Below are 19150 nucleotides of genomic sequence, written 5' to 3'. Positions count from 1 at the left end.
CCTGATATTTTCGGGGGGAAAGGCGCACGCGCAGCAGTTAAACTAGAGCAGTGCAGCACCCAGGCTACAGAGTGCATGCTCGCAAAGCATTAATTGACAACAACAGTTCATATATCAATATCGTAACAAATAGAAATATCCTTAAATAATGTATAGTTATCTGTATCTTTCCGTCTCTTATCTATAGTTTTTAAACACGCAAACAGTTTGCCGTGGTAATGAACAACCGGCTTGTTAAAGTGAATGTATAATCCTGTAGCCTATCTGAGGCAAAATTACTAAATGTGCAGCGCGAGTTACATATTTCTAAGTCCAAACAATTGGCCACCGAACCAGGTGATAAAATCTTCCTTTGATTCGATACGTGATTACAACTTGACACTCAAATTAACCGATCGCATTTACTGATGCAGAAGACGCGCGCGTGCACACGCACTGAGGGAGCGCGGTGTTCACCGGGCTATGGTCAAATAATGACGCAGTTACAAGGTGTGTATAATTTAAACTAGGCTACTTAGTCAACACTAACAGTAGCTGCTGTTCGGTTTTCATACTACTGCTCTCCTTCTAGTCACTTCTGAACTTATATTGATTAAAGCGCAGGGTGACGGGTTGCCAGATATCACAAAAAGAGCAAAACAAGCCCCTTAAAACGCAGTGTAGCCTAAGCAGACATGGCAAAAATGTACCGGGGAACACATTTAAACATAACTAGTATTACTATCCTACAAAATTAAAAGGAAATAACTAATTTATTATGAATAGAATAGTTCAATATAAAATATTCAGATATTATAAACTGATTGATGAAGTAAAGCATAACATGAGATTGAAAAATTATTCAGCAACACTTTATTTAAAGTTTAATTGCACCGATAGGAGTTGTATTTAATATCAATCAGTTGGGGGAAGTTCATCTAAAAGTTGATGAGTGTGTTTTGTTTATATTTAGCTATCAAAATTGTTTACCAAAGAAATAATTGACCAAATAAGAGAAACAGAAAACAATGTGAAGTACTTTTCATTTCTAAAGTATTTGGGTTTATTTATTATACAAAGCCCTTTTTGTCGATTTTTCGAGAATAACTACATATATAAATAACTATATCGTGAAATATATCGTTACCGTGAAACAAAATTAGTCATACCGTGAAATAGAATTTTGGTCATACCGCCCACCCCTATGTCTTATGTTATTCTAGGAAGCACAAGAGATGTGAGGCAGAATGTCCAAGCTGTTAATTTCCATAACTTGAAAAGTGGACGGTGAATTATACTGTAAAGCACCAAAAGACCTATGGCTTCAGACCTAAAATATAGTGCATTAGTCTCTTGTCCTTTCATTTTTGTCCTTTTTGGAGCTTGGAAATATAAATCATTATCCACTTTCATTGTACTGCTCAGACTTTCTGTCTAACATCTCCTATTTTGTTCCATGGAAGAAAGAAAGTCATACAGAGTCAAAAAATATGAGGGTGAGGAATGAGATATGGTGATAAAATTGTCGTTTTTGCATGAACGTTGCTTTAAACGATTGTGAAATTGAATGCATGTGAGAGAGATGTTTAGCATGCATTCTCAATACAAGATGTTAACACCAGTAGTTAGGGTGAACATCAGGTCGCATAACAAGTGTATGCGTGCGTGTGTGTGTATCCTGATGAGTGTTAATGAATCAGAACTGTGCCAACGCATGCAAAGTACCTTTTATAAAGAACTCCAGCAGTCATGCTAAAGAACACTAATGTATTTTTTCATATTGAGAAGGCTTTGTGCTCACTAGTTCTTAGTTGTTTGAAAAGTTTTGAGCTATTGATTCAATAGAAAAATGAGAGAGAGAGAAAAAAAAAAAGAAATGCATTCCTCACCTTTCCCTCATCTTTTGGACTGTCACTCAGGTGAACAACAGGACCTGGATGTGTCTTCGTTGATCTGAGAGGGAGAGAGCAAAAGAAAAACTCCTTCAAAAGCTAACAGGAGAATGGAAATGACACATTCTCTGTGATTGTGGTTTGTAGATCATGTCTGTTAGCTCTGAGGTCATCTATATGCTAGCATACTCATAAAGGTTGTCAAAATAAACTTACTAACACACTTGAAATGTACTGTACAGTTTTTCTCTTCCTGGGAAATGGACCAAAACTATTAATGAAATCCTCTTTTGTTCAGGGGTGTTGCATTTAAAATAAAATGCACAGACTATTAATAGCACAAAGCAAATTGTTAAGTTGTTAGCAAGAATATCCTGTTACAACGGGAAATACATTAAGACATAAAAACAAATTACATCTGTCATATCATTCATGGGGTCTTTTAGGAATAATATTGCCAAAGTCAATTAACTAACGACCATATCTCTGGTTTTGCAGTAATATCTTCCTTTTGGCCAGAGCATAAAATTTGTGGGCAGTTTTTCAAACATTAATTTGAACAGAAATGTATAAAAGAATAAGAATACGAATAATAAGAAAAATTCGATTTTTGTCAAACTACAGGGAACTGGTAAATCCCAGAAAGTTCTGAAAGTGTTTTCAGCTAAATTGGGCACATCAAGGTCTTCTTTTCAGCAGCATTTCACAGGCAGAGAGCGACAGGTCAGAAAATGTGCTCTGACAGCCTCCAGTGAAATGACTTCCCTGGTATTGTGTGAGGATGTGCCAAGTACAAGAGAAAAATATTAAAGTGACGGTCAGAGTGAGATAGACACAAAGGAGTTTTATACACACACATATACACACAGACGTCATGCCCATTCAGATCGGTCTCCAAATGCAGAATGCAACTAAAAAGTGGCCCTGGTCTTTCTGGCACAGAGCGCCCCACCACACCTGGTCTGCAATACTCCACAGCACACGTTTTAGCACCACTTACTAACATAAAAATATAACATAATGCAGAAATATAAATGCTATGAAAATTATTTAACTGAAATAGCTTATTAACATGTTGGCATACTTATTTGAGCTACTATTTGCCTAATCTTTCCTGATGTATATGGCATATACAATTTTTACATATTTTAAATGAATTGTAATACTTCTTTCAAACCTAACAAGGACATACCCAAAATAAAATGCTTGTTCATGAACCCTAGTGTTTTCTGAAAGAAGGAACTTGGGGGTTTCTTGTCCAAGTAAGGAGAATTAAAGTTGTAAATAGCTAAAGAATATTTTTTTTTTTTTTTTTTTTTTATATTATTTGCTAATAAGCCTAAAAAATTGTATATTTAGATGTAATAATTTCCTTTATTACAACTTATCTTAAACTTAAAACTTAAGCTGCACAATTACTGCAAAAAAAAAAGTTGCTTTTTTTTTCTTCCACACGTCACTTGCTTTATAGGCATACTGAAAATTCTGTCATCATCACCCTCATGTCACTCCAACACGCCACAGAGTTATTATAAAAATGTCAGAGCTGCTCTTTTTCATGGAACAAAAATATGTGGTGGTCAGTGGTTGTCAAGTTCAAATTGCAATTGTGCTTGGATTATTAAAAAAGTTATATATTATGTTGGGATTTGAACTTTGGAATGCTAAATGAAAGGTGTACAATGAGACAAACATGTCTGGCATATACACTCACCGGCCACTTTATTAGGTACCCCATGCTAGTAACGGGTTGGACCCCCTTTTGCCTTCAGAACTGCCTCAATTCTTCGTGGCATAGATTCAACAAGGTGCTGGAAGCATTCCTCAGGGAGTTTGGTCCATATTGACATGATGGCATCACACAGTTGCCGCAGATTTGTCGGCTGCACATCCATGATGCGAATCTCCCGTTCCACCACATCCCAAAGATGCTCTATTGGGTTGAGATCTGGTGACTGTGGAGGCCATTTTAGTACAGTGAACTCATTGTCATGTTCAAGAAACCAATTTGAAATGATTAGAGCTTTGTGACATGGTGGAAGTAGCCATCAGAGGATGGGTACATGGTGGCCATAAAGGGATGGACATGGTCAGAAACAATGCTCAGGTAGGCCGTGGCATTTAAACGATGCCCAATTGGCACTAAGGGGCCTAAAGTGTGCCAGGAAAACATCCCCCACACCATTACACCACCACCACCAGCCTGCACAGTGGTAACAAGGCATGATGGTTCCATGTTCTCATTCTGTTTACGCCAAATTCTGACTCTAACATCTGAATGTCTCAACAGAAATCGAGACTCATCAGACCAGGCAACATTTTTCCAGTCTTCAACTGTTCAATTTTGGTGAGCTCTTGCAAATTGTAGCCTCTTTTTCCTATTTGTAGTGGAGATGAGTGGTACCCGGTGGAGTCTTCTGCTGTTGTAGCCCATCCGCCTCAAGGTTGTGCGTGTTGTGGCTTCACAAATGCTTTGCTGCATACCTCGGTTGTAACGAGTGGTTATTTCAGTCACTGTTGCCCTTCTATCAGCTCGAACCAGTCTGGCCATTCTCCTCTGACCTCTGGCATCAACAAGGCATTTCCGCCCACAGAACTGCCGCTCACTGGATGTTTTTTCTTTTTCGGACCATTCTCTGTAAACCCTAGAGATGGTTGTGCGTGAACATCCCAGTAGATTAGCAGTTTCTGAAATACTCAGACCAGCCCTTCTGGCACCAACAATCATGCCACGTTCAAAGTCACTCAAATCAACTTTCTTCCCCATACTGATGCTCGGTTTGAACTGCAGGAGATTGTTTTGACCATGTCTACATGCCTAAATGCACTGAGTTGCCGCCATGTGATTGGCTGCTTAGAAATTAAGTGTTAACGAGCAGTTGGACAGGTGTACCTAATAAAGTGGCCGGTGAGTGTATATTGAACTTGAGACATATATACTGTGTGTATATATATATATATATATATATATATATATATATATATATATGTGTGTGTGTGTGTGTGTGTGTGTGTGTGTGTGTGTGTGTGTGTGTGTGTGTGTGTGTGTGTGTGTGTGTGTGTGTGTGTGTGTGTGTCTTTTCTCGCCTAGGGCACCAAGGCACACACATGACAATAGATACACATCTCTGTCTGCCTCTCCTGCTGTAAATGTTATTGGACTAGTCATTACAGAGATGCTTGGCCAACAAAAAACAGAGTATCCCATAATGCTTCCAGCCATAAGTTTGTTGCCATAGCAGCAAAGAAACTCATTTAGTCAACTAATCAATCACTGTGAAAAAAAAGAAGAAGAGGATATAAAAACCCTGTGTATTTGTGTACACTAACCAGTCAGTAAATCAATAAGCATGTTTTAAACGTTTATCTGCTTAAATGTTTCATCTGACTGTGTTAGATTAAACATCAATATTAAGCACATACTGTACATGAACAATAAGCTAAAGACCAATAGAAATATTCGACCTTCTCTTTCTCAGCTTGTAGCACTTTGTCATGTTAGTGGGCTTCCCCATGGAAACATTCATCACGTGTCCCCTGCAGAATGCTGAGGATACTTTTGTCAACTCATCATTCTTGTATCAATGCTGCTGAGTCTGCAAGAGTTGCCAAAAGCAAAATAAGGTAACAAGAGGACAAGTGCTATTACGTGACCTAAATTTCATGCCCAGTCCACTCTTGCAACATACTCAGACCAAGATGGTTTATATAAATTAGCTATCGGATAGGATTCCCATTCATCTCAATGGCAGGTCCAAGCTCTTCACTAGCAAGTATTCGTAGATGTTACGTCAAAGGCAGGAGACAGAAAAATATCCAAGTCCAACATAAACCCAGCTTCCAAAAAAAAAAAAGGATTTCAAAGAAAAAAGTGGATTTTTTGGCCCCATGATGTGGCATCAACTAGCAGGTGCTAAATGGACCATACCGTACTAAGCAATCATAACCCTGTGGCTCATTCATCCATTGGTTAAATGCACTAAAAACGTCTCAGGTTACTACTGTAACCATAGTTCCCTGAGAAAGGGAACGAGACGATGCGTCACTTGACGCTTTGGGAACGCCCCCAGCGTGAATGCGTCTGAGCATCAATGTCAACTAGTCCAATGGAAAGAATGAGCGTCACGGGCGGGTGACGTCATGACCAGGAAGGCATAAGAGCACATCCGGTGAAACGCGGCATTAGCTTCAAAAAGTCGAAGCAAGCCGATCACAGGGATGCAGGAAGTATGGCAGGGTGACGCATCGTCTCGTTCCCTTTCTCAGGGAACTATGGTTACAGTAGTAACCTGAGACGTTCCCTTTCGAGGGAACTCGCGATGCGTCACTTGACGCTTTGGGAACGAGAATACCCAAAACGCCAGAATTCCAAGTACCTGAGTGTCAGTCTGTTGGAACTAAGCACTAAGCACCTGAGAACCTGGGGCAGCATCCAGGTCCAAACTGTAAAACCTGACGAATGTGAGCGGTGAAGACCAGCCTGCCGCATCACAAACGTCTTGGAGAGAAACCCCAAATAACAAGGCTTTAGAGGCCGCCATACCCCTCGTTGAGTGAGCTCTGACCACCAAGGGACACGGATGGTCAGAGTACTCGTATGCAAGTGAAATAGCCTCGACTATCCACTTACTAACCGTCTGTTTAGAAGCAGGAAGACCCTTCTTAGGTGATCCAAAGCAAATAAATAACTGGTCGGACTTCCTCATTGAAGATGTCCGATGAACATAAGTATCCAGTGCTCGCACTGGACACAAGAGGTTCAGCCTTTCCTGGTCCGCAGATGTAAAAGGAGGACAGAAACCTGCAGCACAACAGGCCTCGGAATAATGGTAGGCACCTTTGGAACATATCCATGTTTCGGGTAAGAATGCCTTGGCCATCCCCGGTGCACTCAAGGCAGGTGGGGACCGAAAGGGCCTGAAGGTCTGACTCTAATAGGGACGAAATAGCTAGCAGAAAGAAGTCTTAAAAGAAAGGAACTTCTCTGAGACCAAATCTAAGGGCTCGAAGGGAGCCCCAGATAGGCCTTCTAGAACTATTGCAAGGTCCCAAGCCAGCACCCTAGTGCAAGTTGCAGGCCTCAGCCTCAAAGTGCCACGAAGGAAACGAGTGATCAGGGGGTCTCGACCCAAAAATGTACTACCCACCAGGGCGTGGAAAGCCGCAATGGCCGCCACATATACCTTAAGCGTGGAAGGACATAGACCTGATACAAAGCGTTCTTGCAGAAACTCGAATACTGTGTTTACTGAACAGTTAACCGGATCCCACTGACGCTGGTAACACCAAGAAGTGAAAAACTCTCGAAATAGTGAATATAGTTTCCTCGTAGCGGGAGCTCTGGAGCTTAGAATGGTCTCAACAACCTCGGTTGAGAGACCACTCTCTATGAGTTGGGCCCCCTCAGAGGCCAAACCCACAGTTTCCAAATCCCCTGCCGGGGGTGCAATATTGCATCCCCTACCTGAGACGGAAGGTCTCTCCTGATCGGGACCTCCAAGGGAGGTCCGTCGAGGAGAAAAATTAGGTCCGCAAACCAAATTCAGCTCGGCCAGGGTGGTGCTACTAAATAGGCTTATTCCATCCTGGCGGAATCACTCCAGAACTCCTGGGAGCAGAGCAACAGGGGGAAATGCGTACAGACGTAGCCTCAGCCACGTCTGCACCATAGCAACCAGCCCCGAGGGGACTGGTTGAGTGAGGGATAACCAGAGTGGACAGTGCGTCGTATGCTGAGACGAGAACAAATCCACTTCTGCCTGGCCATAAAACTCCCATATTTGCTCCACCGCCTCGGGGTGGAGTCCCCTGGCCTCAGCCCCTGCCTCGACAGGGTGTCTGCTCCAATATTCTGGCCCCCCTGGAATATACACTGCCCTCAGACAGCGTAATTTCCTGAGGGACCAAAATAATAGGCCACCAACGTGTTGTCTGTGGGTCAAGAACCAGAGTTTCCTCCATATAACCAAGGCGCGGGGATACTGCCGCGTGATCTTGATCGTACGGAGTGGGTTTCCCCTCAGGGAGAACCCTCTGGTCCTGGGCCACCACTGTAAAGGTCTCACGTACAGCAGGTCAAAGGGTATCACATTGAACGCTGCTGCCCTGAGGCCTAACAGTCACTGTTTCAGAACAACACATGATGGCCCCTCAGGTCTGGGAGGAGATGTCTCAACGCATTGAAGACGACTATCATCTCTAGGCAATTCATGTGCCAAGCGAGATGATGACTCCTCCCAAGCCCTGAGCTGAGCGGCCTTCCAATACCGCTCCCCAGCCGGTGAGGGAAGCATCTGTCGAGATAGCAACTCGATGGCAAAGAGCTCCCAACACCGAACCCTGGGTTAAGAACCAGTGTTTCCTCCATATAACCAAGGCACGAAGGCAGGGCCGCGTGATCTTGATCATACGAAGTGGGTTTCCCCTCGGGGAGAACCCACTGGTCCTGCGCCACCACTGCAAAGGTCTCATGTACAGCAGGCCAAAAGGTATCCCGTTGGACGCTACTGCCACAAGACCCAACAGTCTCTCGAACTGTTTTACAGTGCGTGACTGGCCTAGCCTCAGCTCTTTTGTGGCTGTTAGGATAGCAGCTACACGAACGGGCGACAGAGTGGCCCGCATCGTCACTGAATCCCATACCACACCAAGGAAAGTGGTTCTCTGTACTGGAGAAAGCACACTCTTCTTGGCATTGAGCCTCAACCCCAACATCTGCATATGAGCGAGAACGACACCTCGGTGCCGAACCGCTAACTGTTCTGATTCCGCTAGAATCAGCCAGTCATCTATGCAATTCAGAATGCGTATACACTGCAGCCTGGCGGGGCCAGAGCTGCGTCTATACACTTCGTGAATGTGCGGGGTGATAGAGCTAGACCGAAAGGAAGTGCCTGATACTGGTGTTCTTTGCCCCAAAGAAAACCTCAGGAACCTCCTGTGCTGAGGGAGGATGGAGATATGGAAGTATACGTCTTTTAGATCTATCGTGACAAACCAGTCCTCGGATCTGATTTGAGTCACGATCTGTTTGAGTGTCAGCATCTTGGACTTGAGTTCCAGCACCAAACACTCCAACAGACGAAGATCTAGTATGTGACGCTGCTCTCCATCCTTTTTTGGAACAATGAGATAACGACTGTAAAGACCCGACGCAATGTCGGGTGAGTACACCTGCTCTATAGCTTTCTTTGCTAACAGGGCCTTTACCCCTTGCTCCATTACCAGAGAGATTACCATTACCCATAGAGATATATTTGGCAGTAGCTTCCGCGCTGCCAGAAAATCTACCAAGGGAACCAGCCCCTCGAGGCTGGCCTCTGGTGTAATAAAGACAGCCAGTTCGGGGACCTGAAACATACTGGCAGGAACCACCCGAACTGACTGTTTTCGAACCCCCCTCAGAGGGCGCGAGTCCGACGCAATGTCGAGTTGACGCTGCGCCAGAAGCTCGCTGGAGAACGCTGCGCCCCGAAGCACCAAGGGTGGCGGGGTTGGCAGAACGGTCCCCTGAGGGCACAGAGATGGAAAGGGCACCGTATAATGAGGTGTACACCATTCCACCTCGGTTGGGGCTGCCCTCACCGGTCTGACGCCGTGGCGCCAGACCTTTTCCTTTGAGCCGCAGCCTTCTCAGCATGAAGAACGGTCCTCGGATCCGGCTTCTGCTTTGAAGGCTTTGGCTGCTGTGTTGTGTATGAGAAACTAGCCGGCTGGAGCTGCTCACGCCCAGCAGCCCCAGTGGGTTGGACATAGCGAGGGAGAGATTATCTTGTATCTTTCTCCATGATTCCCATCAAATTGAGCCAGAGGTGTCTCTCAGTGACCACATTTCTTTGGCTGCCATCCCTGAGAGATAAATCTGAGGCCCGACGGAGTTCTCAAACCCCATCGGGCCAAACTCCCTCACTTCTGTCCAAATACCACAGCAGGTCAGCCTGATATGCTTGCAGCACTGCTATAGTGTGCAAGCAGGCTCGTGCTAGACCCACTGCCATATATGCTTTTCCCACTAGATTAAAAAATAGTTTTCTTTAATGGTTTAGTGAGAGAAGCCGACGCCTTCAGGGACGATACTGAACCGGGAGACATAGCTCGCAAGTGTCTGTTCTACCCGGGGTATTGCCCCATAGCCATACTCTCTTAACCCCAAAATATCTGAATATACATGAATGTGGGGCTAAAAAATGAGTAAGGCTTTTTCCATGATCTAGACAGCTCGCTGTGCAGATCGGGAAAAATGGAAGGCCCCGTGATGGAGGTGGAAAAATAGAGGGAAGGAAACTCGTTCAATTTATTTTAAGGACGAGTGCCCCCTTATTTCTGCTGGCCATTAAATATTTAATTTATCTACAGCCTTAGTAAACACCTCCACCAGCTTATTATTATATATATATTTTTTTATATACATTCTTTATATATATACACTTTATTTTATATATCATATATAAACTATCATATATATACACTCACCGGCCACTTTATTAGGTACCCCATGCTAGTAACGGGTTGGACCCCCTTTTGCCTTCAGAACTGCCTCAATTCTTCGTGGCATAGATTCAACAAGGTGCTGGAAGCATTCCTCAGGGAGTTTGGTCCATATTTACATGATGGCATCACACAGTTGCCACAGATTTGTCGGCTGCACATCCATGATGCGAATCTCCCGTTCCACCACATCCCAAAGATGCTCTATTGGGTTGAGATCTGGTGACTGTGGAGGCCATTTTAGTACAGTGAACTCATTGTCATGTTCAAGAAACCAATTTGAAATGATTAGAGCTTTGTGACATGGTGGAAGTAGCCATCAGAGGATGTGTACATGGTGGCCATAAAGGGATGGACATGGTCAGAAACAATGCTCAGGTAGGCCGTGGCATTTAAACAATGCCCAATTGGCACTAAGGGGCCTAAAGTGTGCCAGGAAAACATCCCCCACACCATTACACCACCACCACCAGCCTGCACAGTGGTAACAAGGCATGATGGTTCCATGTTCTCATTCTGTTTACGCCAAATTCTGACTCTAACATCTGAATGTCTCAACAGAAATCGAGACTCATCAGACCAGGCAACATTTTTCCAGTCTTCAACTGTTCAATTTTGGTGAGCTCTTGCAAATTGTAGCCTCTTTTTCCTATTTGTAGTGGAGATGAGTGGTACCCGGTGGAGTCTTCTGCTGTTGTAGCCCATCCGCCTCAAGGTTGTGCGTGTTGTGGCTTCACAAATGCTTTGCTGCATACCTCGGTTGTAACGAGTGGTTATTTCAGTCACTGTTGCCCTTCTATCAGCTCGAACCAGTCTGGCCATTCTCCTCTGACCTCTGGCATCAACAAGGCATTTCCGCCCACAGAACTGCCGCTCACTGGATGTTTTTTCTTTTTCGGACCATTCTCTGTAAACCCTAGAGATGGTTGTGCTTGAAAATCCCAGTAGATTAGCCGTTTCTGAAATACTCAGACCAGCCCTTCTGGCACCAACAATCATGCCACGTTCAAAGTCACTCAAATCACCTTTCTTCCCCATACTGATGCTCGGTTTGAACTGCAGGAGATTGTCTTGACCATGTCTACATGCCTAAATGCACTGAGTTGCCACCATGTGATTGGCTGCTTAGAAATTAAGTGTTAACGAGCAGTTGGACAGGTGTACCTAATAAAGTGGCCGGTGAGTGTATATATAGGCTATATATAATTCTCATACGCTGGGGAAGAGATGGCAAATCCACTTCCCCCATGATTGTGTACACTTTCAATGCCCAGCACATCTACCTCCTCGGAGGTAGAGCACTGAAGCATTGATTTCTCTCCCCGGGCGGAAGAGACCGCAGCGCGGGCTTCCGAGACCGGAGAGAGAGCACTGGATCCCTCGTGGAAAGGGAGGAGATAAGATCCGCGGACCCGTCTCCAACCCCGTAACGAGATCCTATTCGCGATCCACAGGAATGCATTCTCCGCGCTGCCTCGGCAGACGCGTGTCCTGCACCCCGAGGATCGCGAGCCTGGCCACTTTCCTCGAAAAATGACAGGCGGGAGTGGAGCATGCGAAGCGAAAGCTTCTCACAATGTTGCAATCAGCCCCCTCGGAGGCTGATACCGCATGCTCCACTCCCAAACAAACTACACAAAGCTCGTGTGTGTCCCCACCCGTTAAATAACGCGGGCAGGGAGAAGCACAGAGTTTGTAAAGTTGTTTAGCCATAACTCTTCCCAATAATATCGAACAGACAACAATAAATAGACAGAGACAGAGTAACACAGATCGCTTGCTGAGACACAGAAGCTAATGCCGCGTTTCACCGGATGTGCTCTTATGCCTTCCTGGTCATGACGTCACCCGCCCATGACGCTCATTCTTTCCATTGGACTAGTTGACATTGATGCTCAGACGCATTCACGCTGGGGGCGTTCCCAAAGCGTCAAGTGACGCATCGCGAGTTCCCTCGAAAGGGAACTACCATGCTTGTCAACCTTTTCTTGGAAAAAAATTCAACTGTTTTCACTCAAAGCAAAACAATGTCTGGCAAGATCTTTTGAAGTGCTACTTTCATGTCGAAAGCAAAAATGCTGCTGTGATTCTTCATTAATTATCTGACTTTGCAGCTCTTTTCAGAAAAAATAAAAATACATCCACAAGATTTTTGTCATTTAAAGACCATGATTCCTAAGATTAAAATCAAGCAGTGAAGAGGAAGCATTCAAAAAATCATTTCATGGTCTTAGTGCAGGTGATTCTGTATACACAGCGCATCTAATCTACAAGACAGCTTTTCTGTGTTGTTATATCACATCGCCTCACAGCCACGGCACAAAAACACATGCCTCCTCAAACACCTCATCCACTCCAGTAGTCCTTTATCTTCAGCCCGCAGTCCCTTTGTCTACTGCATGTTTCTCACAAAGGCTGCTTCGATCCACACCACTTCTCATAATCGACTGACCTTCAACTCCACCAGAACACGACCTGTCCATCATACTAACTCCATTTCTGCAACAACTCTTTTCTTGACTCTGGGATTATGCAGTGCTATTATTTATTTTTCTTCCTCCTCTTCCTCATTCTTCATTTTATACCAGTAAGGTAAATACAATAAAGCTTTTTAAAAGGTATATATATATATATATATATATATATTTATCTTAAATAAAATAAAATGATTATATATATATATATGAAATTATATAATACATCACAATTTCTCTACTTTAAACAATTAAGTTTTATGAATTAATCTTGATTAGGGTGAGAACAATGAACATATAATCTACGCTAAAAACAATAAAAGCAAAAAGAATATAACAGAAAAACAAAAAGCTTTTGTAAATATACGGTAAATGTTGTGCCATTGTTTATTTTATTTACTTTTTTTGTTATTTATTTAAATTTGTTATTTAATTTTTTGTTAACACAAAATTACATGCAGAGAATACATACAAATACATAAAATGTCCAAAAGAACCGATTCACTTTTGAAGTGAATCTGACTTTGGTGGTGTAGCCATTGCATTTACCAGTAGGGCCTAACTGGGCCAGGCAAACAGATGAAATCTTCAACCATTAGGAAGTTGTGACCAAATTCAAGTAGTTTTGAGTCAGCCAGTGAGACATCGCCTAGAGAGAAGGGAGGGCAACCTTTGGAGAGTGTTTCGATTGTTTGCAGTGTCAAGAAATGATGAAATATAGTGATTATACAGAAAGACAAAGGCAGAAAGGATAAAGGACAGATATGTCATCCCTAAATGAGTCTCTGTCTTGCTGGGCTTCAGTTGGATGGAATGTCCAGCACAGTGTTGAGTCTCTTTTCAGCTGTACTTACTTTGTCTCTGCTCTTTCCATGATGCCTGTTATTGTGATCAAACACACTGATACTCATCATGACAGTGCCATAATGTGCTCCTCTTCCTCTGTTCATCTCTATCTAGAAGAACACTCAGCAGGCCATTTAACTTCTCTCTCTAAACGACTAGAAGTAACTTTTCAACTACCAGCCAACTACCATTAGCAGTCTGTCTGCTTAATATCTGCTAACACTTTATTTTGATGGTTCCCAAACAGGCATTTTACTGACTATAATGAACTCAGCAAGTAGTGCACAACCTAACGCGGGGCTAGTTGTAACACACTTATTTTAAATACTTCCACACATGCTAGCATGATGCAACTTAGTGTATTTACTAGGTGCCATTTCAACACTACATAGAGAAAAAAAATGCGGCAAAATTCAGAAATCTTTGGAAGATATGACTGAACATTTATGTAACCATAGCAAAAGTAAATTTATTGTTTATTTTTTATTTTTGTGTTTATGTAAAATTAGACAAATCTGATTTTATTTTAATCTCCAATCTGTTACAGTTGAGATGAGTTCTTTAATGCTGATCTCACCAGCAGAAGACACAAGCAGGGTTTAAATCCCAGTTGCGCAGATGTGGAACGTTGTAACATTGCGTTACAATGTGCCCCTATTAGAACTATGCTATTCTATTCTATAATTTTATTAATTCTATTGAGAAACCATGAGAAAAAGGTGAATATTCAAAAAATAATTATTTATTATTATGTTTTGAACTATGCTGCATAGCTGTGTTTTGCGGTGTGTTTGTCGTCAAACTCAAAAATTAGTTTATTTTAAATTCTTAAAAAAATGCCATTATTTTATATGAAAAAGCTAATAATTGTATTTTATTGAGAAAATATTTTAGTTTGTCATATATTTTTTGATTAGATCAGATAACATTTGAACTGTCATATGGTCATGTTGCAACGTGCCACCTATAGGGCATGTTTTCACATTTCACTTCCATTCTTTCGGGGTATATCAAGAAAAAAGTATACACTGTATTAATGAAACAAAACCACATAATTGTACTAGACGTGTGAAATTAATGTGGGGGAAAAATAATACTCTGAACCCCAAGTAGGTTTACACAAACTGAGAGAGTCAAAAAGCTTTAGGTTGTGCCCCATTCTCCCCTATGTCAACTTAATCAACTGACCTAACCCTATCCTAACAGTTTACTAATACTCTAATGAGAGATAGTTGAAATGTAGTTGAAAAGTGCTACTGAAATTGTTGTTTAACTGATTTTGGTATGGTTTTAACTTGAAAACTCCTTAACCTAATTAATATTCATAAGCTTATGTTCATGAGCATTTTCCATTCTCTTACAATCAAGCACATCCTCACCTCCGAACCAAGCTTCTCTTCAAGCAAGCAGACAGACAGATTAAATACATCATGTAAGACACTGTCTGGCTGTGTGTGTGTATAAAGTGGGCCAGTCTAACAGTAAAAGAGCACAAGATATGTGTGAGTGAGTGTGTGTATGTTTACAAAGGACAGAAGAGTAAATTGAGAACAGGAGGTCCCTGCTTATCAGCTGAAAAACAAGCCTCTTCTCCCTCACTGTTATCTTCCCTCACTACCTGTGTGATCACATAAGCCTCAGGCAAAAATACGCAGAGATGCATATGCAGCGACTCATGGATCAGAGTCACGGTCTAGAGCACGGCTGTCTTTCGCATCCTATTTGGTCATCAAATCCAAAAGCCCTCATTTATTGTTAACTCATCGTTTGAAAGCAAACGTGAGGAGCATGCTAACGTTAGCTCACTAGCTGTGAGCGCGTTCTCTCTGTTTGAGTCCAACTTCAAAGGCTATGATAAGAGTCACTGAAGTGCTTTCAGTGCTTGCAATGGTTGCCGTGGCAATGGTGGCAGCAATCTCATTCAGGATAATAGCTTTGAATATTATGGTGAAGATCCGGAAATTGGTTGGTTGCAATTTGGTGATTTGAAAAGCTTGAGGGTACCGAAGGCTATTTTCTGCTGGATAGTTTGTACAGCTTCTTTATACAAACAAGATTCTTACTCTTGCGCATCTGATTGTTGTCTGTCTGTCTATCTATCTATCTATTTATTTATCCATCCATCCATCTATCTATCTATCTATCTATCTATCTATCTATCTATCTATCTATCTATCTATCTATCTATCTATCTATCTATCTATCTATCAGTAGGAAGTACAGATATTTGTAGGAAGATTAAATACATCAGTTAAATCATCGAGAATCAAAATTCTTCTGTTATTATAGCTTCATGAGGGTTGACAAACCTAGTTAGGATCAAAATGCAAGGAAATTCGGGGAAATTAAAACCATTAAAAGCTTTAATAGGCTTGAGAGGCACTGACGCGTGTCTGAAATTTCCTGAGAACCATTAGAAGCGAAGTTATGTAAAAACATCAGTCTTGTATAAAAAGATTTGAACATCATAACAGACAATCCACATTTTAGAACGTGCAGCATGACCTAGAACATGAAATTCTTTCATGGCATTTCCAAAGATGTTGAAAGTCTCAAACAGATTACTTGGAAATGTAGGCGTGACGTTAGCTTACTGCTGCGAGGCAGATCCGTGGAGTACTGATTATGTTTAGGATCAGGGTTCCCAGCATGCTCAGCAAGCCCTTCAGATATCTTCAGAACAGGCACAGAGCTTTAAGATAAACTGTGCAGAATCGAGACCAGCGCACACAACATGCAGTGATGTTCCTTATGGTTTGTGGAGCTGCACAATTGAAGGATGTCACACAAAAAAAAACAGATGAAAAACAGATCTGATGGAGCGAGCACTACAGGCTGAAGGCAACTGATTTCAGTGTAGCACAGCGTGGAATTGTTGGAGGTTGTGAGGTTACAGGATCTCAGTTAATCCCTCACACCCTGTTGAATCCCTCTCCAGTTTTCATCTCCCTCACTTATTCATGTTCGAGACAAGAGGAAGAAAAACAAATCTCGGGCTTCTCTTCCATCCTTGTACTTGATTTCCTTCAGATGACGCTTGCTGTCGGCGCACAGGGGCCGTGTTTATATTTATTCATATTTATTTATTGAAATGAGCTGCACTTTGCCTCTTTAAAGGGGAATTCTCTCAATACCAGGAGTGTGTGCATGCATTCATCTTCACCTACTCTCAAACACCAATGGAAAAAAAGGCTACTTTCTTGTTTAAAAAACTGACAGGTTTATAGAACAAGCAAACACTGTCATGAAAGCCATGGCAGAGAGCACCATGTACAAACAGCTGGGCAATCGACATGCATTCCACAAAAACAATGATGTGTGTCATGAGTCATGACATGAGAAATACTGTGATTCTTATGTACAGAGATAAAGTAAATTTTAAGTTTTTCACTTAGCAGAGTACCAAAATGTACCATAGTAATACCACGTTTTTTGGTCATGTACCATGGTAACATCACACTAGTATTCATTGAAGGGTGCAGAAGAGCAGCAGCAATTTCCCAGCTCAAAAGTATTCTGCAATCAGTCCACTTCAACTCAACTCTGTATTTTCAATTTCCTACTCAAGGTTGCAGTGCATTAGTGTAATGTTAATATTTCGTAAGTAGTTAGAAATTCTACATAGACTACACATGAGAGGAGGGGGAAATGTTAATAGAATTAAATCAAAATTGATCAGACAAGTTGATTTAAGAAAAAATAAAATAAAGAAAAAAAAATTATATTATTTGACTATTTCCCCCATTCTTTCCTTCTGACTGCTGATGGCAAGAAAATAAACAATAAATCAATTTTGGTTGTCTTTCATATTTCACAATTTTCATGAATCATTTTGTCTGCTAATAGTCTATTACAACTGTGTCTAACACATGCATTCTGGGATTATGATGACGTGTTGTGTTTGCGATGGAGCAGTGATCTTGGAGTGAGAGAAAACACCAACGCTTTAAAAAAAACACTCCTTGCTCCAGGCAAAAACATGCAACACTGCTCCCCACACCCCTTCCACTCTGCACTGGAGAATCAATTACAGTAAACATCATATGAATATTGTATATTATTTTATAATAATTTTACCATAATAAGAATGCCCTTTAATCATATTCACTATATTTACAATACCTCATTGCTGAAAAAAACAAAAAACAAGAATACTACTTTTTTTAACCAATGTTGCAGCGTATACCAATTAATATGATTAAACCACTTCTGTGCAAAAGTATATAAAAACTTCAATAACAGACAGAAAATTATGCATTTACCATCGAGCACCTTTAAATAGCCCTTCAGCATAATCAAACACAAGGATCGAATTCTCTCATTTGAAAAATACAGATGTACTAGCGCACACTCGATGTGCCACTGAGCTACTTGAGGAGGTAAGGGGATTGTGGGTAAAGTATTTGTAGTGGGTCGCAAGCAGGCAATAGGAGATCTGCACGTCCTTCAGAAATGCATCCACGGTTACTACTAATGTTAATGTCTGTCAGCAGGGATGCCGCCAAGAGCCTCTTGTGTAGAAGGAGACTTGATAGACACTCACAAGCTATTTGCTTGTCAGATTATCACACATGGCAGTGAGGTTTTGGTGTTGACTAACACATTTATTCATGAAAAGAGCCGTAGATGTGTGCAAACCAACCGTTGTTTGTGTGTTTCAGTGTGTCTAAATGTGTAACTGTAGACAGACAGGTAAAACGGATCATCTGGGGTTTAAAATGTTTAAACGTGATAACTTGTTTATTCTTCAGCAATGATGTGGTTTACATTTGTTGTCCATGTGGATATTGTGACAGATCTGTTTAGGCTATACCCATCTTTGGATCTATGAAGAATGAAAATGATTTTGGTCCTCATTTCATTGTGACACTTACAAACAATAAATGTGAAAAAAAAGAAGAAATGTGTCACTTTCCTTGAGGCACTTCTATGGTTCTTCATAGGTGCATGTAAGTTTTTTTTAAAGGAATAGGTCACAAAATATAGAAAATTCTGTCATTATTTACACTAATTTACTTCTCTCTTTCATTGTAAACAAGGTGGAACCGATTTACAGTGAATGATGACTCCGTATTTGTCCTCACTCAAATGTGTCATGATTCAACAGACTTGGAATATAAAGTTGAACAAATAATAAATAAAATATATGGATTCTGGGAGCATAATTCCATTGACAAAAAACAACAACAAAAAAACAGAAGAGATGGGTTAATTTATTTTCCAATTGCATTTATATTTTTTTCCATTCTTTCTTGTCATTTTTTTAGTATGACAGCGCCATTTGTTATTGTGCAAAAGAACACTAAATAAATCCTGCATTAAATCTTCTTTGGTGCTCCACAGAAGACATTCTTACAGGTTTGGAACGACATGAGGGTTGTTAATGATGACAGAATTCTCATTTTTGGATGAATTATTCCTTTAGGAGTATAGTTGTGTGCTAACCCTCTAATATTCCTCCATGAAATTGCA

The 19150-nt window shown here is 41.5% G+C and overlaps 1 protein-coding gene across 19 annotated transcripts in view; it reads right to left on the bottom strand.

The window, feature by feature from the left end:
• Positions 1–19150, bottom strand: part of stxbp5l (syntaxin binding protein 5L) — a 207934-nt gene that overhangs the window by 81356 nt on the left and 107428 nt on the right. For all 19 annotated transcript variants that reach the window (XM_056242082.1, XM_056242087.1, XM_056242084.1 and 16 more), the window contains exon 6: positions 1869–1932. In XM_056242082.1, coding sequence (XP_056098057.1) covers positions 1869–1932 — 64 coding nt within the window. The remainder of the gene's footprint in view (positions 1–1868; positions 1933–19150) is intronic.

This window comes from Rhinichthys klamathensis, unplaced genomic scaffold (assembly GCF_029890125.1).
Source record: "Rhinichthys klamathensis goyatoka isolate OS25496 unplaced genomic scaffold, OSU_Roscu_1.1 h1tg000693l_1, whole genome shotgun sequence".
Lineage (NCBI taxonomy): Eukaryota > Metazoa > Chordata > Actinopteri > Cypriniformes > Leuciscidae > Rhinichthys > Rhinichthys klamathensis.
Note: the sequence above shows the minus strand (reverse complement) of the source record. Positions and strands in the feature narration are given on the sequence as shown.